The 24954-nt window shown below is 48.1% G+C and overlaps 1 protein-coding gene across 3 annotated transcripts; it reads left to right on the top strand.

Moving 5' to 3' along the window:
* POLA2 (DNA polymerase alpha 2, accessory subunit) lies at positions 1-24385 on the top strand. Of its 3 annotated transcripts, none has more exons than XM_036928170.2 (18): positions 1-452; positions 3323-3447; positions 3929-4020; positions 4204-4261; positions 8259-8365; positions 10365-10558; positions 11161-11249; positions 12513-12668; positions 13181-13243; positions 13974-14016; positions 16804-16928; positions 17491-17529; positions 18599-18672; positions 21365-21473; positions 21750-21856; positions 22713-22772; positions 23027-23153; positions 23751-23893. In XM_036928170.2, exons 1-18 carry the CDS (start codon positions 374-376, stop codon positions 23799-23801), a joined length of 1698 nt encoding a protein of 565 aa, XP_036784065.2. In that variant the 5' UTR covers positions 1-373; the 3' UTR covers positions 23802-23893. The 3 variants fall into 3 exon arrangements, with proteins under 3 accessions (XP_036784065.2, XP_057362891.1, XP_036784059.2); XM_036928164.2 differs by lacking the exon at positions 23751-23893 and adding an exon at positions 23923-24385 and having other exon boundaries at positions 5-452; XM_057506908.1 differs by lacking the exons at positions 17491-17529; positions 23751-23893 and adding an exon at positions 23923-24385 and having other exon boundaries at positions 4-452.
* Positions 24386-24954: the final 569 nt, after the last annotated feature.

Here is a 24954-nt window from a genome sequence, read left to right as displayed (position 1 = left end):
GTCTCGCGCATGCGCGCGCCCCACAAACCTTTTGGCGGGTTTTGCGCCGCGGCTCTGTGCCGGTCTTTGAGGTTCGCAGGGGTAAGTTTTAGGAAGCAGAACGTTTTCACTGGGAAAGCAACTTCCCTAGATATCTGCGCCTTTCTGTTGGGCGGCTCGGGGCTTCTCCACATTAAAAAAAAGGAAAGTGTTTCTCTGCGACAAAAGGCTGAGGCCTGCCGACCGCCTGAAGCCTTGGGCCATTTGATCCCCTTACATCTCGGTCTTCGAGAGAGTGAAAGGACCGGAGGGACAGCGTCCTGTTCATCGTTCCGCGCATCCGCGGGTTCTTCGGCCTCAGGTCGGACCTGGCCCGGGCTCCTTCTCGGTCACCATGACCGTGTCCGCCCAGCTCCTGGTGGAGGAGTTGCAGATCTTCGGACTGGACTGCGAGGAGGCTCTGATTGAGAAACGTGAGTCCCTTGCCCGCTCCTGGGACCCAGCCGAGGTCCCCAACCTCGCTCCGTGTTCCCAGCCGCCAAGACCCAAAGGGGAGCGCTTCCAAGTTTCACCTCCCCGAGACCGGACTTCTCGGTAGTTGTGCGATGAATTAAACCGAGTTCTGAGATTTGGGGTGTCGGGACTTTGAAATGCTCCCAGGGTACTGCTTGGATCCCAACCCCAAAGTAAATAAGAATGTGAAGCACGATTTTAAATCAGCGCAGTTTCAGAAAGGTGGAATTGGGACGTGCTAGGTTCACGTGGCCCTGTGGCCTCTCAAAGCTTGGGAATTGTTTAAGCCTTCATAACAAAGCAGGAGATGTGGGGTTTTTCTAGCGTAGCTTTTTATTCCTGGCTCCTCCCCTTTCAGACTACACTTTAAACTTAAGGTTGGTTCATCATTTCTGATCAAAGCTGTTGGTGGTCTGTGCAAATTTGAGTCCACTTGAGGTGGGTTCCTAAAATTGAATTTTAGCTTTGGAAGGAACTTTAAGGAGTTTGCCGGCTGTTTACAGTTGGAGAAACAGACAAGGAGAATGTGCTTGAGCTGGCCTGGGACTCCAGGGTTCCTTTCTCCCAGTCCAGTGCTTCATCATTTTGTCAGTCACATCATTTTGACCAAATGATGCTCTGGGGCCGTGTGTAAGTTTTTTGCTGCAAAGTCTCTGGAGGTGTAGAGTTTTAGAATCTAGATGAATGTGCACCTGCCTTAAATGTTCATCGACACTTGGAATTTTTTAACATATAAACACAAAACCAGAACTCAAACACGCTAATTTATCATGAGACACCAGAAAATTCCCACATTCTTATGCCCAGTGCATTCTCCTAAAAGGAGTCTTACATGAGGAACCCACTTGTAGCGATTTATTTCATTAGCTTGAAATCCAAATGAGAAATGAACGTAAAGGCTTGTAAAGGGAACAGTCCAAGATGCCTGTTGCTTCCACCTCACAAAGAACTTCATTAGCTTTGGAATTCTAGACTTTGAATTCGTAAGCACTAAGCTCAGTGGGACTTTAATACTGCCTGACAGTCATACTATTATTTCCCTCATCTATTTGCTCCAATTCTTCAGGATGACTGTTCCCCACCTCCTCCTTTAATATCCTTCTGTCCCACTCTCACACTCAGCCAGTGAACTTATTTCCTGTTTTGCCAGGAAAATAGAAGCAATTAGAAACCTTTGAAAGCTACCACCATTACTTCTTCCCACCTACCTCCCCTTCCTTCTTATTAAGACGAATACATTCTGTGTATCCCAACAAAGCCAAACCCTCTACTTGAGTCCTAAATCCCATTCCTTCTCTTCTTAAGGACATCATTCTAGTAATTCTCACCTGTTAGTATTTTGTATTTTTCTTACTATAAGACATTTTTTCTAAAGGCTGAGAGATGTGATTCTTATTCCCGCCTCTGAAATACTCTGTTGACCCCATTCCCCGCTCCATTCTCTCCTTCCCAATCACAGCAGACCTCCTCAAAAGGGTTGTCTATACTTGCTGTCTTCCGGTTTTCCCTCCTTAGAACCATTTCAGGAGGCTTTTTCATCCCCACCGCTTCACTGAAACTGCTCCAGAGTCACCAGTGATCTTCACCTTGCTAAAGTCAGTGGTGGATTCTCAGTCTGCGTCTTAAACTATCAGCAGTATTTGATGCCATTCATCATGTCTTCTGTGAAACACTCTTCTCTGAGCCTCTCGGACACTCCCTAGTTCTCCTACCTTGCTTGTCCCCACATCTCAAGCTTGGCAGATTCCTCTTCACCCTGAGCCCCAAATATACTTACTTTCTGGGCCATCTCACCTGGTTTCATGGCTTTACATCCCATATAGTGCCAGTGATTCGCAAATTTACATCGTAGGCCAGACCTTGTCTGTCCAGCTGCCTACTTGACATCTCCAGGTGGACAGCTAGTTGGCATCTTGAACTCCATGTCTAAACACTGAGCTCCGGTATCTCCCCCCTCTCCTCACAGTCCTTCCTGCTGCTGTCTTCCCCACAGTTCAGGGGCTCACGCTGAAAAAACAGCACCATTCTTGACGCCTTCCTTTCTTCACACCTCACAGCCAGTCTGCAAATCCCCCTTAAGGATGTTTCCTAGCTACAGTCTAACCACTGCTCCCCAGTCTTGACTGCTACCACCTTGATCCAAGCCATCATCTCCTCTCACCTGGATTTTGCCATGATTGTCTGCCCTTGTCCCCTTCAGTCTGTGCTTAAACACAGCAGCCAGAGGGATCCTGTCAGTGGAAGTCAGGTCATGTTACTATTCAAACCCTCTAGTGATTTTCCAACTTGCTCAGAGTACTAACCAGGGTAATTACAGTGGCCAGCTGTCCACTTTAGCCTTTGGACCCACCTTCTGTCCCTTTGTCACCGCACTCCAGCCACAGTGGCCTTGCTGACCTTGCTTCTCCCTGTGGATCTTTGCCTGAAAGCTTTTTCCCTAAACACTGTGTGACTCACTTCTTTACTTCCTTCAGGGCTTCGCTCAAATGTCACCTCAAAGAAGCCTTCCCTAATCATTGTATTTAAAATTGCCAAACCCTGCCTTCAATGTTCCTGATCCCTTTCCTGGTTTTATTTTTCTGTGGAGCACCTTTAACCACCAGACAAACTACAGGTCCGTGTTTTGCTTGTTTGTTTGTTTTCTGTCTCTCTCCAATAGCAAGCTTCATGAAGACAAGAATTCTTGCGTAGGTTGTGCACTGCTGTATTCTCATGCCTAAAATGTGCCTGGCACTGGCAGGTACTGAGCAGATGATCAACTGAATAAGTAAAGGGTTACTTGCAGTTCTCAAGAACTAAGTTCTTACTTATCCGATCTTCCTCCCTGCAGTGGTGGAGCTGTGCATTCTGTACGGACAGAACGAGGAGGGGATGGTAGGCGAGCTTATCGCCTTCTGCACCAGCACACGCAAAGATGGCCTTACCTTAGATACCCTGAATTCTTTTGAGCATGAGGTAAGAACAGAGCGTAAGGAAACTACTAATGCAATTCTCCATTTCTGCTCTGTAAGGGAAGTGCTGTGATATATTGAGAGTGTGGGCTTTGGAATCAGACCTGGATGCCAATCCCAGTGTGAGCTTGGGCAAACTACTTAATGCCTGAGCCTGTTTCCTCGTCTGTCAGTGGTTCTAACAGTCATACTTTTGATGGTTATTGTAAGAATTAAGTGGGAATGGATAGAAATCACCTAAAATTGTGCATAGCGGGGCAGGGCTTCAACATATCATTGGTGTTATTAGAATTGGTATGTGTTGTCGAGAAACAGCTGCAGGATAAATCTTAATTTGTAGTCTATCCGGCAACTTCTTAATTCTTACTTTGAGGAATTTTATATCTTTGGTTATATTTCAAATGCCTGTTAGTACCTCTTGGCTGTGGAGAACACCGCCTCTGTTACTTAACTATGGAATATATTTGTTATCTTTTATTCCTCAGTTTCTGAGCAAGAGATTGTCCAAAGCCCGGCACAGTGCCTCCAAGGACAGTGCGCATGCGGGAACGAGAGACATCATTTCCATACAAGAACTGTATCCTTTTCTGTGGAGGTCTTTGTATCAAGTCACATATTATATGTTATAATTAGTCTACAGTTGCATACGTAATTAACAGCAAATAATAACAAGGTCTTGATATTCAGACTTCTTATTTAATTAACTCTTGCCTTAGATTTTGGGTGGAAGTTTGTTGTTTTTCTTAACCAGTGTTTTTAGAATTGAAGTAGAGGAAGAAGAAGAGACTCTCCTGAACTCTTATACCACACCCTCCAAGGTGAGTGTACAGGGTTTGGAAATTACATTCTACAAGCAGCATGTTTTTCTTTAGTCTGAAACATTACTGAGGGAGAAAATGAACCACTCACGTCATTCCTACTGTATTTCCCCTTTCTGTACAATCCCATGCATAGATGTTCTGTACATAATGGCAGTCCTTGTGAACATACAGTTACCCTGCTTTTATCAGTTAGCATATCATAAACTTTTTTAGAAATACAATTTCTCCATAATTACTCTTTTCCTGGTTGCATAGTGTCATATCAAGTGGAGATAACGTAACTGAAGTTGCCAGGTCTGGTGAGGCGTCCCAGTGTGAGAGGCAGGGTGGGGTTGTGGAAAAGCACTGCCCTCAAAGCTTGAGTCAGAAACCTCAGTGACCTTGGGGTGAGTTGTTTTCTGTCTGTGAGCTGCAGTTCCCTTATGGATAAAATCAGGGTTCATTGGCTCATCTACTGAGCAGCTGTGTGTGCCAGGCATTGTCCTAGCCACTGGGCAAACTGCAGACACGATGGATTTGCCCTCAAGCAGCTGATAACCAGGGTTGTATCCCCCATCTCAGAGGGCTTGACAGTAAAGTGAGTGTGTAAATTTCAGGCCCAAAGCAATGTATTCAGTAACAGCAGTTGCTGTTTGTACAAAATAAATTTGTAGGAATCCATAAATAAGGGGTAAGCCTCAATTTTTCAAGGTAAACTGCATTATAAGAAGGAAGGTAAGTAGGTTAGGCATACCTGTGGAGAGCAAGAAAGCTAGAAATGTGACTGATGACGTTGCTAACACAGAACCAGGCATGTATGATATCAAAGGAGACGGTGAGATTTTCCTTAGCTGATTGAAGCTGGAGAGATTATAAAATCAATGCCTGATTTTCCCCCCAAAGATGATAGTCTCCTGGAGTCCACATCTTAGTAAAAGGCAGCTCCGTCTTTCCACCTGCTCAGGCTGGGAACCGCGGAGACCTCCTCAAGTTTTCTTTTCTTCACACACCCCACTTCCAACTTATCCACTGGTCCCAGTGGTCCTCTGTCAAGAATCTGGACCCTTCTTTGAACTCTTCCACTGCCGCCACAAGGTCCCAAGCACCACATTTCCTTCTGAGTGAGTGGGCCAGCCTCCTGTGCTGGCTTCTTTTTACGTTGGCCCCTCTCACCAGTCCTTCACACAGCAACCAGGGTGCTCCTCTCCAGGGAAAGGAAGGCCAGGTTTTCCTTGCTCCCAACTTTTCATCTTCCCCCATAGCAGCCCAAATCTGGACAGATCTGAAGTTCTATCTGAGTGGCCCCTGCTCCCTCTGTCTTCTTTCCATTCTCCTTGCTGCTCTTCAAACATGCTATACATGTGTCCCCCTCATATGTCCCTAGTCAGATGGGACAAACCTGTCTAAGGTAGCAACCCCTCCTCTTTCCATCTGTGACTTCCTTCTCTCGATTGATTTCTCTCCACGGGGCACAATACCACGAGACACATACACTTACCTCTTGGTTCTAGTCTGTCTGCCTCTGGTAGAATGAAAGCCCCTTGGTGACACAGACATTGCTGTATCTGCTGCTCTTTTCCCAGTGCCTGGCACATTAGTAGTTATTAAAGGACAAACTTGAATAAGGGTGGTTGGGTGGCTCTGTAGGTAGGATCAAACAGAATTGCAGTACCTGGTGGGACTCCCATCATGTAGAAATGATTGACAGTTTCATAGCTCTGGAATTGATCTGATTTGTCTGTATATCCAGAGTTGATCATATTCTCAGGGACTGACTCATGGTAATCCAGTTCTCAGTAGACTGATGTATAAGTCAGATGCAAATTGACTTAATACCACAGTGTATACCCTTCCAATGACTGAAGTACCACATTGAGGAAACCCCGTTCCTGCTACAAAAGTACTTAGGAGGCTCAATTACAAATCAAAGTTTGTGACCAGGCAGTCAGAGGTAATTGAGTTGGATCAAGATATACAAACGATTTGAAATTATGTGTCTGAAGCCCAGAAGAGGTGCAGTATCGGTCTGGACCAGAGGTATGTGAAGTGCTTTGAACAGTACCCATCCTGGGGAAGCTGTGCAACCCTGACAGCAGGGTCATAGGGCAAACGTTGTCGTTTCCTACACAAACAGTGCCACGGTGGGGTTGCCTGACACTTGTCAGGTCTTGAGGGCAGGTGGGCCTCTGTTGCAGAGTTAACTATGTCAGTGACCTCAGCTTATCACCATTAAATATTTGTCTTGTGCAACTGACAGCTATGTTTTTTGCCTCCATGCTCACCATAAATCTGGTTATAATTTGGTTTTCCATGTGTCCCGCCAGACAGGGAGAGAATGTGTTAGCCTGAGGATTTGACGTTCCCATGCCAGTGGAATTATATTTCTAGTAAATTAATAAACTGGCGTCCTTGGCTATAACTTGGGTGATGTGAGAATGTGCTCACCGCAGGATAGGAGACTATGGGACTTTCAGTGACTGTATTTCTCATTACAAATATACACACTGGCATGTACTGTTAATAGTGAATCCCTCGAGCTTGGTTAGAATGAGCGGGTCTCTGAGAAGCATAACTGGAGTTGGCTTGTTGACACAGGCAGGTTTCACCGCGAAGGCTGAGGATGAGAGCCACGACACTCATCGGTTCCCAGACCACCATCCTCTTGCCGTGGCCTGAGAGACAGGCTATCTTTTTCTTGAAATACTCCCGCACAGTATTGGCCCTGGAGTTCTATAACCCTGTATGTTAGAAGAGCCTTTCAGGAAAATAGTTTGAGAAAAATATGCCAAAACCATAAAGTGTTTTCCATTCTGTGGCCCAGGAACTCTCCCCAGTAAATACCCCTCCTAAGGTAATAATCCAAAGTATGGGAAAAGCGATGTGCCTGAAGATGGGTGTCTCAGCATCATTTATAATCACCAAAAATTACAAGAAACCCATTCATCCAGCAATAGAGAAGTAATGTAAATTATTATATAACAATTAAATCAACACAGCTACTAAGAAGGATAAGATTGTGACTATATGGGAAAATGCTCATAGAGAAAAAAATCAGCATCTATAATTAAGTGAAGGTTTATGGTTGTAAGTTAGAATTGGTCTTTATTTAATTGGAAAAATACTAAAATGCTAGAAAGGAGTATTAAAAAATGGTTATTGTATAAGGATGGTAGCATAAGGGCCTTTTTACAATCTCATTGCCATGCCCACTAACTTAACGTTGGTTTTGAATCCATTCTCTGGCTTTCGCTTTGCAGTCATCCCTGCCAGGCAGCTTTGGGGTCATAACCAAACTACGCCACCAGGAGGAGCCCAAGGGCAGGGAACCCTCTGCAGACTCGCTGGCCTCCTGGTTGCAGTCCCGGCAGGGTTTTGGCTTCACTCTGCTACCGTCAGTTGGTATTCTAGACTTTGGGGAGCAATAGATCTCTGAACTGTGGGTTTCATCCTCCATTCTGGGCATATCTCTAGATTCTTGTTGAGGAGTAAAAGCCAGAAAACAGGAATCAGTGAGGTATTTGCTAAATACTCTCCAAGTATGAGCTCAGCCATGTTATCTGCAGTCATTCCGTTCTCTAATTTTGAAAATGTGCGGCAGACTTTGCCAGAAGTAGTAATGTGGCCCCATGCCTTCTCAGGAAAATATGTCCATGCAGGTCAAAACCGTGTGTGGTACAAAACGCAGCCCTGTTCTAAAGCACAGAGAAGTGGGTGGAAAAAGGTGAACACGTGAACGATTTACCAGGACAGATTGCCTGCCTGGCAGTCCTTGGGAAGTGTTGGCGTGCTTCATAACTGCCTTTAAAATGAGGACAGTATTCCAGTGCATGCTGGGTTTGGTTTCAAAGCGTTTCTGTGTGCCATTACGCTTGGAAGCTGGGGCTGCAGGAAGAGAACCAACTCGAACCTCTTTGTGCCTCCCTTTGGCACCGCCTTTTCTTCATGTGGACCATACACTTAATTATCAACTTTACATCTACAGTGACAGGGATGTTGTTTTCCATTGTGTTTCTAGGGTTCTCAGAAGCGAGCCATCTCCACCCCAGAAACGCCCCGAACAAAAAGGAGTGTGTCCTCCCGGAGCCCCCATCAGCTCCTCTCGCCGTCAAGTTTCTCTCCAAGGTAGGAGCAGAGCTCGTTCAGCTGCCGAGCGGCAGGCCTGCCCTCCCCTCTCGCTGGCCTTCTGGTGGAGGCCGACTACAGAGTGACCTGGGAGGTGGGGCTGGGGCTGGGAAGCCTGTGCACTCTGCCTTCCCGACTTTCCCTTCCCTTGTGGAAAATCACTGTTTCTTACAGTAATTAAGGAACCTTGCTTTCCTCCCACTTTTCTGGGGTTCGTTTCCTAGATCAGGAACTGATAGCGCCTACTGAGAACAACCTGTCTATTATTCAGAGGTCTGCGAGTCTTATGCGTCTTGCCAGTAGAGGCAACTGGGTTTCCACCTGCTTCTGTTTTGTGTTGTTGGGTTTTTTTCTTTTCTTTCATTCTTTTTAAATCTGAAATATTTGTTCTTTAAAAAGAAAAGCACATATCTCTGTTCATAATGTTGTGTAACCTGTTTGTTGTTCCTCACTCAGGTTACAGCTAGTTTCTAACCATTCAGTTGTCACTGTGAATCTACACAAACTTAACTGGTATTTTATCCATGCTGCCACCGCTGCATATAAATGCAGGGATCACGTGTGGTTTTGTGAATTCCATAAGTGATGTGTCTGGCCAGATAACTGCACAGGTGAGGGCTCTGCTGCGTAGCAGACAGGTTGCCAGGTGCTGCCTCATCAGGATGAGGCCAAGGAACAGGAAGCCAAGCCATAGGGGGTGCTCACTGCCAGGGTCCGCAGCCTGTCACCTGGGTCATTACTTCCAGACTAAGCAGAGCTTAAGACTTTCTAGCTCTGGCACCAAAGAAGGAGGTGGTAGCAGTTGTTCAGTTTGCGTGGACGCCGTATGCTGAAGGACAGTTGACTGAAGTGTGGTTCACTACTGCTTTGGGGAGTTTTCAAATTGTCTTTGGAAACAAGCCTTCTGGACTTACAAGGGTGTTTTTGAAACTTGGTGTATAGCGGTGGTGGTTGTGGGTGTGCCAGCACTGCCACAGCAGTGAGAGTCTCTAAACAAGCCACCCTTTGAAGCCTCTAGGTATGTTCACAGTTGCCCTCGTGTGAGCACCTCATTGCATTAAAGGGCAGGCTGGAAGGGAAGCTCCGAGAGGTCAGCCGTGTGCTGCCTAGTCATTTCCCACTGTATGCTAATAAAGCTGGCATCAGAAACTGGTTTTGTAATTTATGAAAGTAACTTCTAAATTATTCAGGTAGAGGCAGCACTGGAGATGGGGATAATTAGTTGAACCCCTTTTCTGTTGCCTCTCTGGGAAGAAGGAATGATGGCACCAGCTGCAGTGGTGCCCACATAAAACTGGTTCCTGCAGCGTTTCCTGCACTAAATGAACGTAACTCTGTGTAAGTTATGTTCCCAACCATAGGATCAGAAGACCTCACTGTCATCTGAGCAGATCAGTGACGTGTGTGTGTGTTCTTGGAGGTGTCATTTTCTAGTCAGCCAGTGGGAATCTGAGAACCTATCAGTTGAGCCTTGGAGAATGAGAACGTTTGCCCCCCACCTGATGGAATTCATTATGTCTCCACCCCCACAGATACTGGGAAAAGCTGCTTAATTTCATTTCACTTCTTTTTATTGTTGGTTTCTACCTTGAACTATATTTTGAGGTACTATACCTCCATAGCAACTTTTAGCTTAACCACAATTCCAGGCTCTGATGATGAAATAAGTGATAAAAATTCATACAAAAGAAAAGAAAATGGTACTTGAAACTTGCTTTATCTTCCATTCAGGTTTGGGTTGTGTTTTGCATTATTTAGTATTAAGCCAAGAGAAGACCTTTTAAAACTTCTCTAAACACGTTTAGCATTCCTCAACCCCTCACTCCTGAAATTCCTTAAAGGTCCTGGTGTGTCCAACCCTGTTAAGCTGATGAGATTTATAAAATGTGAAACCAACTTGATGTTTCTCCAGTCCCCATTTCCAAAAGGTAACCTCCTTTTATTCCTCTTCCCCTTTAGATATGAACACACTAATGTTATCTCTGTTGCTTCCAATCAGTGCTACTCCCTCTCAGAAATACAACTCGAGAAATAACCGAGGAGAAGTGGTTACCTCCTTTGGTTCAGCACAGGGAGTGTCCTGGTCCGGGAGAGGAGGAGCTGGGAACATCAGCCTGAAGGTCTTGGGGGGTCCAGAGCCCCTCACCGGGAGATACAAATCAATGTTTCAGAAGCTTCCAGACATTCGAGAAGGTGATTGTTTTTCCCTTTGAAATTCTAGAGAATATGAAACCACTTGGAAGGGTGTAGAGTGAGGAATAAAGCTTCAGCTAGGCTGGTGGGACAAGTTCCAAGGTTGCTTTTGAAAGTGTAAGTTTAGAGATGTCCTCTGGATGCCCCTGTTAGTGAAGGGACATGAGGTGACACTCAGTAACCTTCCAAGTCACATCAGTTTCCCGAAGAAAAGTGCTGAAGAAAAATCACATAACCATTCCTCATAAGCAGCAACCACTTAAAGTCAAAGACATTATGGCTTCTTCCTTGTGAGGAATGGAAGACTCCCCAAGTTGGGCTTCCCCCGAAACCTCAGTGACAGCCTGAGTGAAAGGCAGGCTGGGCTGTGGGGATCCATGCCAACCGTGGGACTGTGCCACGTGATCGCCTGTGGCCAAACGGAAGGCCAGATCCAGCAGCCACATAGCAGAAAATTGGCTAGGGCTTTTTAGAAGGATGTCCCCAACACAATTCCTGCTTCTATAAATGACTGACTTTAATATTTTGCAATGTGCTGTATTTTCTCTGTTTGGTGAGTGAAATGTCTTAAACACGACATTTTTTTCCCTCTGGGACTTCAGTTCTGACCTGTAAGATAGAAGAACTTGGCAGTGAACTCAAGGAACATTACAAGATTGAGGCTTTTACTCCTGTTCTAGCCCCGGCACAAGTAAGAATTGTTCTAACAGTTCTTCCTAAATGATACTTTATTTTAAATCGATGGTGGAAAGGCAGCCTTCTTGCTTCTTTTTTCACTTCTTGTCTGCTTTCTAGTTAGAATACCTATCTTGGTTGAATTGGTAAAATGGGTCCTTCTGAAGAAAGCCTTTTAAGTGCTGTCTCGTTTTGTCGCCAGAGATGGTCATTTTCTTTGCACCTGGATTAGGGTCTTGCACATCAGCAAAGATTAAAAACCTTTACCCTCTTAGTGATGAGGCAGGTAGCCCCCTGGTGATTTCCCACCAACGGAAGCATTCAGGTATCAGGATGTGAGGACAACAGGAAGGACAGGATTTCCAGAAATAGTGACTCAGGCTCCCCTGGTTTAGCCTCTGTCACTGTGGACCGGCTGCTGCCAATAGTCTCTTTACATTATGGTTTAATCTGGCATATGTGCCAATGTTTTCTCGCTAGAACATTTTTTAGTGTAAGAGGAAATGTAGAAGATTCTTTAAAGTACTTCTGTCATATATTTGCATTCAGAGAGGAATGACCTGTTGGGGGAGATATGCAAAACTATGTCATATAAGGAAGTTTGGGGGGAAGTAGAGGAGGGGAGGCAGGGACGCATAATCTTGTGGGAAAAGATCAGACTTCCTCAGTTTTCCTCCAGGAGTGGGAACAGGACAGAGGAAGCCACGGGGAGAGAAATTTCAGCTCAATTTAAAGAACTTCCTGTTGAGAGGCAGTATGGTGTGTGGTTCAGGACATGGCTCTGGAGCCCAGCCTCCAGGCTTCAGACCCAGACTTCACCCACCGTTTGACCTTGGCTAAATGATCTAACCTCTATGCTGTTAGTTTTTCATCTGTAAATTGGGTACAATAATAGTATCCACCTCACGATTATTATTAAAATGAGTTAATACATGTGAGCCTTTAGGACAGTGCCTAGTATTCCGTAAGCTTGATAAATGTGAGCTGTTGTTAACAGTTTAAACTATCCAGAGGTGCTGTGCTGTGGGCAGCCTTGGGGGTACAAGGAGCCTGACCTGAGCTGCCCAAGCTTGGGCGGCCACTTACAGGGGCTGGGTGAGTGGGCAGACTGAATGCCATGTGAGAGTTCTTCCACCCTGAGAGTCAGTGATGATACTTATCAAAATGATGCCCTGCCAAAAAAATGTAGATTTGGTTTGCTATTGCGGTTCACCCTGTTGGCCTCAGATTATGAGCTCCTGTTCCAAAGACTGTCATTGTGCTGTTACCTCTTCGGTAGGAGCCTGTCACTCTGCTGGGCCAGATTGGCTGTGACAGTAATGGGAAGCTGAACAACAAGTCGGTGATTCTTGAGGGTGACCGGGAACATTCCTCAGGCGCCCAGATTCCAGTGGATCTATCAGAGCTCAAAGAATATTCTCTGTTTCCTGGACAGGTGAGGCGGGGGCGGGAGTGCTGTTCATCTGTAGCATGGGGGGGGGCTGTAGCTCCAGGAATCAGATTGTCGCCACTGGCCAGCTGCTTCTCACCTTTGACCTGTGTGGCTGGAGCGCAGGCCCGAGAGCGGGTGCCGGCACAGGGATGCTGATTTTCCCCTATGTGCTCGGACCTCAACTCTGGAGCTGCTGCCGGGTTCGAATCCCATCTCCCCCCCACGAGGTGTGTGGTTATGGCCACCTTCTTTGACCTCTGTAAGCCAGAATGTTCTCATCTGTAAGACAGGAATAATAATTCTTACTTCATAAGACTATTGTAAAAATGAGATCATCTGTGTAGAGCATAATTATTGTTAGTAATGCAATTGCCTTAATTTGTTTCTAGAAAAATATCCCAAGTTTACAATTAAAAAATTATAGTAGCTGGATGGGACTATATAAAAATAATTTATTCCCGTCCTCTTCTTTAGCTCCCCTGTTTTGCAATCCTGTTTTACTTTTTGTCTTTCAGGTTGTAATTATGGAAGGAATCAACACTACTGGTAAAAAACTTGTGGCCACCAAAGTCTATGAGGTACCACACTGGTCCCCACCCACCCTGCGGCTTTGCTGCAGGCTCAGTATGTGCACTTCTGTCTGTCCTGGAGACCCGTCCTTTTCAAGAGTCTGTTTATTTGCTTCTCAATTCTCTGCCTATAGAGTAGGGACCTCCCTCTAAGCCAGGAGTTAGCAAACTTTTTCTGAAAAGTAAATTATTTTAGGCTTTGCAGGCCACAGGGTCTCTCCTAGTAACTCAGCTCTGCCACTGTAGCCCAAAGCCACCATGGACAGCCCATAAAGAAATGAGTGTGGTTACGTGCCAGGAAGACTTGGTCTACAAACCCAGGCAGTAGCCAGACTTGGCCTACAGCTTACTTATCCCTGCCCAGGCAGTCACCCTCTGCAGATTGTCATGTCATACAAGGGAGGTGGCAGACACCCTGCTCTCCCATCCTTGCCTTAGAAGGATGCTGATGCGCCCAGTGCCTGTGTGGCTCCCGCTTCCTGCTGGCATTTTATGAGTTTAGTTGTGACCTCCCAGTCGCTGGGTTTCTTTGCCTCTCTGAGCAGTACAGAAAAACAGCAGCTGGCATCAGCTCTGTGGGCTTTTAGCTCCAAAGAGCGACACTGAGGGCACTTTCTTCCTGCTCTTCACCCACCCCCATGCTCCCTGTGCCCCTGCAGCCCGCCCGTCATTGCCCACCCCTTCCTTACTAAGGCAGTGCCAGGCGAGACCTCAGTTCAGCTTTTCTCCTTTTTTTAAGGGTGTGCCACTTCCATTTCATCAGCCCACTGACGACGATGCAGGTGGGTTTGGGTTCAAACATTATTTTGCCAACAATGGTGGACAAGGCTCCAGAAATGCAGTTCCTCAGGCCCCAGGGAAGCTTCCAGAGCTATTTGGGGACACTGTGACGGGGTGCTAAGGGTGGCTGGTTGAGTCACAGCCTCTTTGTGGATGGCCAGGGTCTGAGCCTGGTGAGCTTTATTGTGTTATCACCTGGGTTCTGACCACATGAGGCATATCGTTTAAAGATTAGCAAGTATCTGAAGGGTGCCTTATGAAAGGAGAAATAGGAACTGTTTAAAACAGAACTTTTTAAAGTGCACCCTGGTATCCTGGATTGGATCCTGGAAGAGAAAAGGGACATTAGTGGAAAAACTAGTGACTTCCAAATAAAGTCAGGAGTTAACAACAACATACCGACATTAATTCCCTAGTTGTGACAGATGTACCATAGTCAGGTAAGATGTCAGCATTAGGGGGTGCCGGGTGAAGGGTTATACACACGGAAACTCTGTACTGTCTTTTGCAACTTTTCTATGATTGTAATGTCATTCCAAAATAAAAAGTATATTAAAAACATAAGATGAATTTCTAACAAAGCCTAGAGTTATTTGGTAAGTAATCTAGATGGGAAAAGGCAAAAGGAAATTTTAACAAAATTTGATTCACAATACTCAACGCATTTTTGTAAGCAAAGCAGAAGACTGTTAAGATTCACAATGAGGTGGCTGACACTAGCATCTTGTTGCCATACACATTAACTGTGGGAGTTCATTCCTGGAGACGACCTAGAACCAGGAATTAAATTTAGGAGTTTATGACATTGCACATTCTGTCAGAAAGCAATGTGTTTATGGGAACAAGAAGAGTGTGGTGGCCTTACATTGGCTTCAAGTAATGAAAAGAAATTGACATGGTTAAAATGCCTGGAGCATGAGCTCTGTGCCAGGCAAGCATCTGGAAGCAGTTGAATAGGTGGTCAGCAAACATTTTGTGAGCCAAGTATTGGACTAGGCACTTACAGAGACAGAATGACATGGGCCTTGCCTTCCCAGCACTCGCTGCTTTCTCCCAGGCTTATGTCTCCTGTAGGCTCTTCAGAACCAAAGTTAACTTTGTTCTCTGCCCCAGCACTGCACAAAACTTACTCTTCTCCTTGAATTCTCCATCTCAAATAATAGCCTCCCTAATCCCTGGAACCTGTGAATACATTACTTTAAATGGCATAAGGGACTCTGTAGGTGTGCTTAAGTAATGGCTCTTGAGGTGAAGGATAGGCTGGGTTGCCCAGGTGGGCCCAGTGTAGTCACAGGAGTCCTTGTTGGAGGGAGGGCAGAAGGATTGGGGCCAGAGAGAAGATAGGAACGTTAGGCTGCTGGCTCTGGAGACGGAGGAGGGACCGTGAACCCAGGAGTGCAGGCAGCCTCTAGAAGCTGGAAAAGGTAAGGAAACAGATTCCGTCCCAGAGCCCCGAGGAGGAATGCAGCCCTGCCCACACCTTGACTTTAGGACTGCGGACCTCCAGACCTGTAATAGCAAATGTGTGTTGTTTTAAGCCATTAAGTTGGTGGTAATTTATACAGTAGCCATGGAAAACTAACACAACTGCACATTAAGAGTTCAGGGATTTTTGGATTTTGTTGTCGTAAGCCACAGAAACCAGTTAAGACTAACTTCAGGGGAAAAAAAAATTGTTAGGGGAAACCCAGGTAGCTCACAGCCTGGGTAAGTAGCTAGAAATCCAGACTTAGAACCAGCCAAGGACCTCAGAACTCTAGGTGTCCAGGCAGCAGGAATTCCCTGGCTGTTCCATCCGGTTCACTCTGCTGGAGGTCAGGCTAGCCTTTCTTCTGTTCTTGGATAGTTCACCACGAGATTCCAGAACCCAGGAGAGCATGAATGGCTTAATGTGGGCCATGGGCCTGCCCCTCGGCTGGGGAGGACTGCCCCCAAAGTACAGCCCACCTGGGCTCAGATTCATGGGGGCTGGTCTTCCAAGAGGCAAGCAGACGCCATGAAGAGGAAGACAGTGCATGACGGGAGGCCGGACACAGCGCCCCGTGCCCAGCCTGTCTTTCTGCTCAGCAGACCACACCTTCCAGCCGCCCTGGGCCTCCAGATACTCCCTCACGGCGAGGGTACCCGAACCGCAATGCTCTCCAGGACCCGGCCTTGCCCTTGCTCCTGGGAAACTGTTTACAAGCATAAGCAAAGGGAAATAAGCCAGTCACAAAAGACAAACGCTGCAGGATTCTACTTACCTGAGACAGAGCAGAAAGAACTGTAGAGCTAGACAGTAGGGCGGTGGGCACCAGAGGCCGGGAGCCGCGGGGTGGGGATAGAGGGTTTAATGGGGATGGTTTGGGTTTTATAAGATCAGAGTGTTCTGGAGTTGGATGGTGGTGATGGTTGCACAACATTTTGGACTCTAATATCCCTGAAATACATACTTAAAACGGTTTTGATGGTACATTTTATATGTATTTTAGCACAATGAAAAAAAAAACCAGGATATAAGCAAATCTCACTTTGATCAGTTCTCTCCTGACCTTGCTTTCCTTCTGTCACTTACGTGCATGGCTAGCAAAGTGCCTGTCACGTCTAGTTACCTGCTTCGTACCCATGTCTACCAGCTGATGGAGTATTCTTTGAGGATGGGGTGAGGTCTCATTCATCTTGGACTCCCAGAGTTGTACACATAAGGAGACTCTCAGTTCATTGAATCCTGTGGTATTTTTCCCTAATTGTCTTTTCTCCCACCATCCCAGTATCTTCTGATCAATACCTTCTGATCCTTTCTGTCTTAGATTTTGAGCAAAACATGGTCCTGATGGCCTGTGGGCCGTACACCACGTCTGACAGCATCATGTATGACCCCCTGCTCGACCTGATTGCTGTCATTAACCGTGACCGGCCGGACGTGTGCATCTTGGTAGGAACCCCTCTTGGAACGGCTTAGCATGGGGAGGCACCCTTGGGAAAACTGAGGCGTCATCCATAGAAAACATTCCAGAAAAAGTCTCAATTCTGACGATCTCAGATAAAAATATGTGAGTTCTTAGTATCTTTGGAGAGGTGTACATGGCCTTCACCTAACATGATAGCCAATGTTTTTTGCCACCCTTCACTGATTTTAAACTATTACCTCTGTCTTGTTACTCCTCAGCTTCTGAACCAATCTCTTTTTAAAGGTCAAAGTACTGCTGCATGGTGGTAGATTTCCCTTGCGAGGTTTGGAAAGTCATAAAAAAGCTCAGGGTTGTAGGAGGCAATATGACTGGGTGTGGGGCCCTGGCGGCCTCCTCCATCTGGGGCTCGCAGCCTGCTGCCTGGGACACTGGCTGCCTGTGGTATCTGCTGACCGTCCCGGCCTGCACAGGCGGCCTTGCAGGGACTGGTTTAGCCTGGCCAGAGGGCTGCCCAGAGAAGTTATGTAAAGGTGCTCGTGGACACACGTGGTTCTGACTTGCTTCTCCCCTCGGGCTTATTTGCAGTTTGGACCTTTTCTGGATGCTAAGCATGAACAGGTTGAGGTGAGTGACTGGGCCAGGTGGGGAGTACCAGGTGTTTGCATTCAATTGAGTCCTCTCTGTTTTGTTCTCTTGGGGTTTATCCTGCATCTGTAGCAAACCTAACTTAATCCCTGTGGCTAATGGAAAAGCATTGTAGCAGGGCATTTTTTATAAAGATAATGAACTTGAGGGCTGCATTTCACCAGAATACAGGACATTTGGGAGCTGGGCTAGGGAAATACAGATCTATGTGTCTTGGTGCCCCTTAGTGGCAATGGATGCTGAGGCACGAGAGCACTGGCACAGATGCAGGTGTCCGGAGGTCGCGGAGCTGCGCTTATGATGGGAACTTACCTGGCTACTACCAGTGAGCTGTGTCCTGCTGTCTTTGATGCATAAAATACAAATGACCCTTCCCAGGATACCTCCATGGCCAAGGGCTGGGCCTCTACCCTTTTTTTGTCAGGACATTTTACCTTCCACAGAAAAGATGTCAAAAGGCCCTTCCAGTACCAAATGATTTCACTCATCTGTGGGGTATAAGAACAAAGGAAAAACTGAAGGAACAAAACAGCAGCAGAATCACAGAACCCAAGAATGGACTAACAGTTACCAAAGGGAAAGGGACTGGGGAGGATGGGGTGAGAAAGGGGGCCTTACGATTAGCATGTATAATGTGAGGGGGGCACAGGGAGGGCTGTGCAACACAGAGAAGACAAGTAGTGATTCTACAGCATCTTACTACGCAGATGGACAGTGACTAGTGGGGGGGGGACTTGGTGAAGGGGGGAGTCTAGTAAACATAATGTTCCTCATGTAATTGTAGATTAATGATACCAAAATAAAAATTTTTTTAAAAGGCCCATCCTTTCAGTCTTTCTCCCAGTTTACATTCAAGAGGATTATCCTTTTCCATCTCCTTTCCTGTCCCCAAACAGGCTCAGCTCCTTGAGGGCAGAGATCACATCTTTTTAATCTTTGCACCTCCTTCGGCTTCTAGCTGAACTGTGGGCACCTAGGGTACCTATAAAACCTTAAACAAATGAATCAACCTCAATGCCTGCCCTCTGTCTCCTTCCTTTTCTTGCAGAACTGTCTACTGACAAGTCCATTTGAAGATATTTTCAAGCAATGCCTACGGACAATTATCGAAGGGACGCGAAGGTCAGAATTCAGCGGTAGACAGAGCCTTAAGCTTCTTAGGTTTCTCTAGGGCTTCCCATTAAGAAACTGAAAGTGCTTCAAAGTACTGATATTTCCTAGATCTGATGCAACTCTTGAACTTCAAGTGCATAGACGCCGAGTTAAGGACATCTCTGTAAAACACAAAGATAAACATACTTGAAAGGAGAGGCCACGTGGACATCCGCTCTTCCCTTTCTCCTTCGCTTTCTTCCTTTCTCCCTTTTGTGCAAACTCATTCCGTGGGAATCTTCCCAGCTGATTCTGAGAAGTGTCTGATGACCCACAGCACAATCCCAGGAGACCCCAAGCGTCTCGTTGTGTGAGTGAGTGTGTTGGGCTGAGCCCGGGCCCTTCCCTGGGTCAGAGCTTCCCCCCGTTTCGGGGCCCCGCTGACGGCCGCAGCGGCCACAGTGGACACTCAGGGAGGGTGCGGCTCCTGAAGCCTTACCACAGACCCAGGGAGGGGCAGGAACTATGAGAGGTCACAGCGGTAATGAGAGGGCTGAGCAGTTCTAATTTGAGGGGAAGGCACTATTCCAGGAAGAACTTAAAACTACGAGTAACAAGTTACTCAGGAAGCTGACATCCTCATTTCCTGTCTCTTTTCCTCCAGTGCCAGAGTTTGAAAGAAATTGGTATAGGTGACGGATCTTCTCTGGGGATTTGCTTGCCTGTAGCTGAGCTCATAAAAAAACAAACATTCTTGAGACTAAGCCTTTAAAAGCAAGTCTGTAACAAAGGTGGTTTTTAAAACAAGATGTATCGTCTTCCACCTGTTGGCCATGAGAACTGATCCCAGGGTCGATCAATGGTAACACAGCTTCTTGTAACACAGCGTGGGCCAGTATGGTGGCCTCATGGACTGGGGAAGACAAGCCCAACTCACACAAGCTGGGGCACTTGAGTCATGCCAGTGAGAGCCTGTGGCTGGCTCTGCCCCTTCCTGTAGTGAAGGCAACAAGTGCCTGTGCTCTGGCCCCCCAGGTGTGTGTGACTCATGTTCACCAGACCCAGAGAGCACCGAGCGCTAAAGTCTAGAAATTGGGAGCAAGGCTGGTGTTCATTCTGTGTCAGGCCTCCTCGGGGTGGGCAGGGACGCTCGCAGTGTCCCGGCATTGGCCGGGTGCTTTCAATTTAAGTTTGGGTTCTGGTTTTGGCTCCTAACCCCATGTGGCATTGACAGCAGTGGGACAAACAAAGAACAAACCGGCATTGTTACTCCGGGGGCACGTACCCAGCACCACCAGGCACTTTCATCAGCAGCCAGCGTGTGCCTGGGGGGAAGGGGAGCCACCCTGCCCTTCCCAAAGCAGTATATAAAGGGTCTGCTTTTGGGGAATTTATTTTTATTCCTGAGAGGTCAGAAATGCAGCGCATTAAGCTGACTTATCAGTGAGAGCCAGAGCCAGTGGGGAAGCACCTCTTCCTCCCATGTGGCTGAGCGCAGCCCACGGGCTCCTGTCTTGTTTCACAGAGTGGCTGCAGGGACCCTCCCACCATGATGTATGAGGTTGTGCAATGCTCAGCATAGTTGGAATTTTCTTTTGGGTCCCTCCCCCTACAGCCAGCCTGTCACCATGAACAGGAGGGCTGTTTCCTCTGCAGCTCTTGCCCTTCCAGCGCCTCCACTGAGACAGCAGGCCCCTCTTCACGGTGGCCCACTGCACCTCCACCCGTGGTGTCCATCACAGACTGGGAGCCCTGGGCGTCTGGAGCACAGCTCCTCCCATTCAGGTTCCCCCTGGCATGTTTGCCAGGCTCCAGCACCCAGGGTGGTAGGCCTGGATAATTAAAGGGAACTTTTCAATGTCAAAGGGACTACAACTAATTTGCAAACTATCTCTGGTCTCAAGGTTCTGATTTTCTGTTGCGGAAATCTAGCTTCACACTTGGAGCATGTGTGACAAACAAGTGACAAGTGTGACAACAATCATCACCACCTTTATCTGTATGAGAGGGCCAGCCGCGAGAGCTCTGGGTGGGTGTTCAGCGTGCCCCCAGAGTAGCAGGTCATGCCTGTTTGGTTTATAATAGGCCCCTCTGCCGAGCACAGCTGAGCGAGCCAAGGAAACAGTATTTTTGTTCCTTTTTCTCTTGTGTGGCTGAGAACATGAGCAGTTGGCCCCTAGAGTTAAGGGTTTTTTCTTCACTTATAATTTATAACCCTAGACATTCTCCTTCTACCTCCATCAAAGGAAATCTCTGCGATCTATGCTCTTGCTGTTGCTGTTAAATATTCCTCTCATTTTTGCAAGACCATCTGCCAAGAGATACCCCGAGGGCATTGCTCCCCTGCGCCAGAGGGCATAGCTGCGCAGGAGGCTTTGGTTTCAGCTCTGCTTCTGAGGCTCTGATTCCCTCTAGATCTGCTATATCTCAGTTTCTTCTCCCCTTTTCCTATCACAGTAGTCCCACCCTTCCCAGGAGACCATCATGAGAGCCCAAAGCAGGTGTGTCCTGGGCCACCTGGGCCTCCCCGTGGGGGATGCATGTAAATGTGAACACTCTGGCTCAGTGTCCTTGGGAGAAGCACCCCTCCGTAGAAGAGATCTGCTCTGGTATTCCCTGAAGTAGGGCCTTGTATTAAGCACTGATGTTTTATATCTCCCTGGCTGTCCTAACTCAGCTGCTCCCATTTTTCTCTCCCTTCTGGTGACTTCTGACCGAGCAGCTCTGGCTCCTGCCTCGTCTTTGTCCCGTCACTGAGAGACGTGCACCACGAGGCCGTGTACCCACAGCCGCCTTTCAGCTACTCTGATCTGCCTCACGAGGACAAAACGGTATAATGTCCTCTCCCTGACCTGTGGGCAACCAGAATCCAACGTTGCCCCACTGCCCTGGCTCTGTCCACCGGGTGGAGGGTACAGGTGCCTTTTCAGGGCATGCGAGGGAGGGCCTCACTCTCAGGCTCCTTAACAGGCATGTGTGCTGGTAACTTGCTGCACATTGGTTTGGCCCCCCTTTGAGTGGTCTCCCCAGCCCTTGGTGACCCCCCACCTTCATGGGGAAGAAGTTTCTAGCTCTGGTGTGCAAATATTTGTTTCAATTCTTCCTAGCGAGTGCACTTGGTGTCCGAGCCCTGCAGCATCTCCATAAATGGGGTGACCTTTGGCTTGACATCCACAGATCTGCTGTTCCACATGGGGGCCGAGGAGATCAGTTGGTAAGAAGCATATTGGTGTCCACCAGGCAGAACACATGCTTCTTTCTAGATTCTGGTCCTTTCCTCAGCCAAGAAAATCAAGGGGCTGCTTGACAGAGTCTTGACCAGTGGTCCTTAGAGAAGCATTTCATGCCAAACCCTTCAGCCTTTCAAGTATCTCTGTACCCAGGCGTCACAGTTGCAGGCATTTGTTTCTATTATCTCTTGTCTCAACAGCGTTTGAGACCCTAAGGAACCACATCCATCTGTCTCTGCACTTATAGTCATAGAAGTTTATCTGCTTTTCTTCACCTCCATGTCTGTGACCTGCACAAGAGCGGGTGTGCCTGTGTGTGGAAGGCGAACTGTGAGCTCACACTGCAGGGTGCTTCCCTCACCAGACTGCACAGTTCTGCAGGGGAGCAGACCCTGCCAGATCTGCTGAGCTCAGGTTTGGCAGTTTCATTCTTCCATCACCAGTGACAGGAAGGAGTGTGGAGCAGTCCATGTGTTAAGAGAGATGGGTGTGTGCTCCTTGGCTGAGGTTTGAGGTGCAAGGGTTGCCTGGCTCCACGCCTGCCTCGCGCTAGTGCAGGCTGCATGTCTTGCACAATACAACGCTGGCTAATGGCCTGCCTCTGTCTTGATCGTGAGGGATGCCTTCTCAACCCAGCATCCAGCTGCTCCCCTTCTCACGTGGGAACAGACCAGGCTATTTGCACGTGGGTCCGTGAGCTTCCCTGGAGGTACCCTGTGGTCACTACACCTCGGCCACATAGCTTCTCTCCAGTTTACTACACCCTTGAGTCCTCCAGAGAGAAACAGGAGCAGAAAACAAGGTCCTGTGTTCCGTTTCTTGCTTCTCTTCCTTTCCCAGTTCTTCCGGCACTTCAGACAGATTCAGCCGAATACTCAAGCACATCCTGACCCAGAGGAGGTGAGCCCGCTTTCTGGAAAGCTGACCACGAAGACAGCACTTTGGGGCCGTGTTACTCTGACAGATCTGACTGTGAGAGCCGCGCAGGCCACTGCCAGGGGCGGCCACCGGGCCTGACAGGCGTGCAGTTCTCTCCCTCAGACAGGAAAGGAAAAGACGGTCTGTGAATGCTCAGAAAGCAGTGGCGGGGAATCCCTCTGAGGAGGGGATCCCCGAATCCGCTGCTGCTAACGGTTTCTCTTCCATCCCTGTAGCTACTACCCGCTCTACCCTCCCCAGGAGGACATGGCCATTGACTATGAGAATTTCTGTGCCTATGCGCAGCTGCCTGTCACCCCAGATATCCTCATTGTCCCATCAGAGCTGAGATACTTTGTGAAGGTAGGTTTAAACTCTGCTTTTCCCAGAAACTTCAGAGCCAGTCTATGAGTTTCCCTTCTAGCCGACCAGCACTTAGCCTTCCTGGGTCTGCAGATGGAATGGTGGCCTCGCTTCTCTGGGGGCTGGTACAACTAGAAAACAAACCTGTTAGTAAAACGCCTGAGTAAAGGGCATTCCTGTGCTCTCCTCTCCCCCCACCCAGAGCAAGATGCTCAGAAAACCTAGCCTGGGAGCCCCAGATTCAAGCAGGAGGCCCTCAAACCATGGTTCTCATGCGGGGCCGTGTCAGGGTGATGTGGGGGTTGTTTCAAACACTCCTCTGACTGTGTTGTCACCCTCCACCCCTCTGCCAAATTCTGATATGACCTCCAGGCCAGCCCAACCTGGAGGAGGTGCTTGGCCGTCCTCATCTCTACCCACCTGGGGACTGGAGCCCTCACAGGGAGTCCACCCAGCCTGCCCCCCTCTTGCCAGACAGCCAGTTCAACCTCAGGAGGTAAATTTTCTTTCATGTTAGAAAATAACCAGGTCGGGTGTGTCTCCAAGTTCGGGAGGAGATAATCACGCTGCCAAGTCACCTTCTTCATTCTGTTTCAGAGACTCAAAAGGAATTCCCGGTTTTCCAATAGGTTAACATATTTGACTTAAGATAAGTTTTGCTGCCTTCATTCCCATTTTATAAAACCCTCTTGGGGTCTCACTGTTAGATGCTTCCAACTTTTTTCCCACCGGTCCCCTTCCAAACCCACAGTCTCATCTCCTTCCCCAGGACATCCTTGGCTGTGTCTGTGTCAATCCCGGGCGCCTCACCAAAGGGCAGGTGGGGGGCACCTTTGGCCGACTCTACTTCAGGAGGCAGCAGACCCCCGCGCGGGAGGAGAGGCAGCGTCCGTGTGTTTCCGCCCAGGTGGTCAGGATCTGAGGCGTCTGTACTTTACATCCTTGCCCACGGCTGAGAGCCCAGGAGTAGCCCTCTGACAAGATCCAACTGTTGGAGGATAAAGAGGAGGCAGCCAGCTGGGGAGGTGGCTGTGGGGAGGGGCCCAGCTGGACCCTGACTCTGGGTGAAGCTTCTTTGGAAGAAAGCTCGTTTTTTCATGGACATGCGGAGTCCAGAGTGAACTGGCTACGGATGCAGTATGCTCAGAAGAGGCAAGAAGGCTTTGTGATTTGCTGTGTTAATCAGACATAGAAACAACTTTTGCAGAAATAAAAGTAAGCTCTGAGTTGAACTTTTGAGTGTCATCCTTCCATGCTTTCTTTTTCCTGGTACTGAATAAAGAATGTTCCCTTTTGACCTATGTCCCGAGAGGGCAGGGTGTCTGTCACACTGGGTTTCTGTCTAGCCCAGCCCTGGCCCTCCCAGCACGTCTCCCAAGGCCCCTGCGGCCTCCAGGCTGAGGAGGTGTGCTGGGCCTGGGCCACGGGGCCGGGCTGCGGAGCGAGCAGCTGGCTGCCTGCCCGGCCCTCCCAGTGCAGCCCTCACATGCGTGCTGCGGTCTCCGCCTGACCTCTGCATCTGCAGGGGGCGGCCTCCCAGAGCCGTACCAAAGCTGGTGCTGCCTCTGCCAAGTTGTACAGCGGCACCACACCTGCCTATAGCCCGGAACACTTGGACAAGGCCAGGCCTTCTGGAGTCCCCAACATGTCCCTGCGCCTGGCTTTCCCAGCATTTGTGGAAAGGCTGTCACTGGCTAAACAGGTGGGTTTCTGCCCTAAGCTGACAGGCTCTCCTGCCGCACAAGCCAGAGCCAAGACCAGAAAACCCGGCTGTGGGGTGGAGGAAAGTGTGCAAGGGAGC

This window comes from Manis pentadactyla, chromosome 9 (assembly GCF_030020395.1).
Source record: "Manis pentadactyla isolate mManPen7 chromosome 9, mManPen7.hap1, whole genome shotgun sequence".
Lineage (NCBI taxonomy): Eukaryota > Metazoa > Chordata > Mammalia > Pholidota > Manidae > Manis > Manis pentadactyla.
This window is presented reverse-complemented; position numbering and strand designations above follow the sequence as displayed.

What these genes read in the sequence shown, in the direction of transcription:
- POLA2 (XM_036928164.2), top strand. Translation starts at nt 374, where the DNA reads ATGACCGTGTCCGCCCAGCTCCTGGTGGAGGAGTTGCAGATCTTCGGA. An exon ending in CTGTTCTAGCCCCGGCACAA is followed by an intron (nt 11,250 to 12,512) that starts GTAAGAATTGTT and finishes CCTCTTCGGTAG; the next exon opens with GAGCCTGTCACTCTGCTGGG. An exon ending in ATTATCGAAGGGACGCGAAG is followed by an intron (nt 18,673 to 21,364) that starts GTCAGAATTCAG and finishes CTGACCGAGCAG; the next exon opens with CTCTGGCTCCTGCCTCGTCT.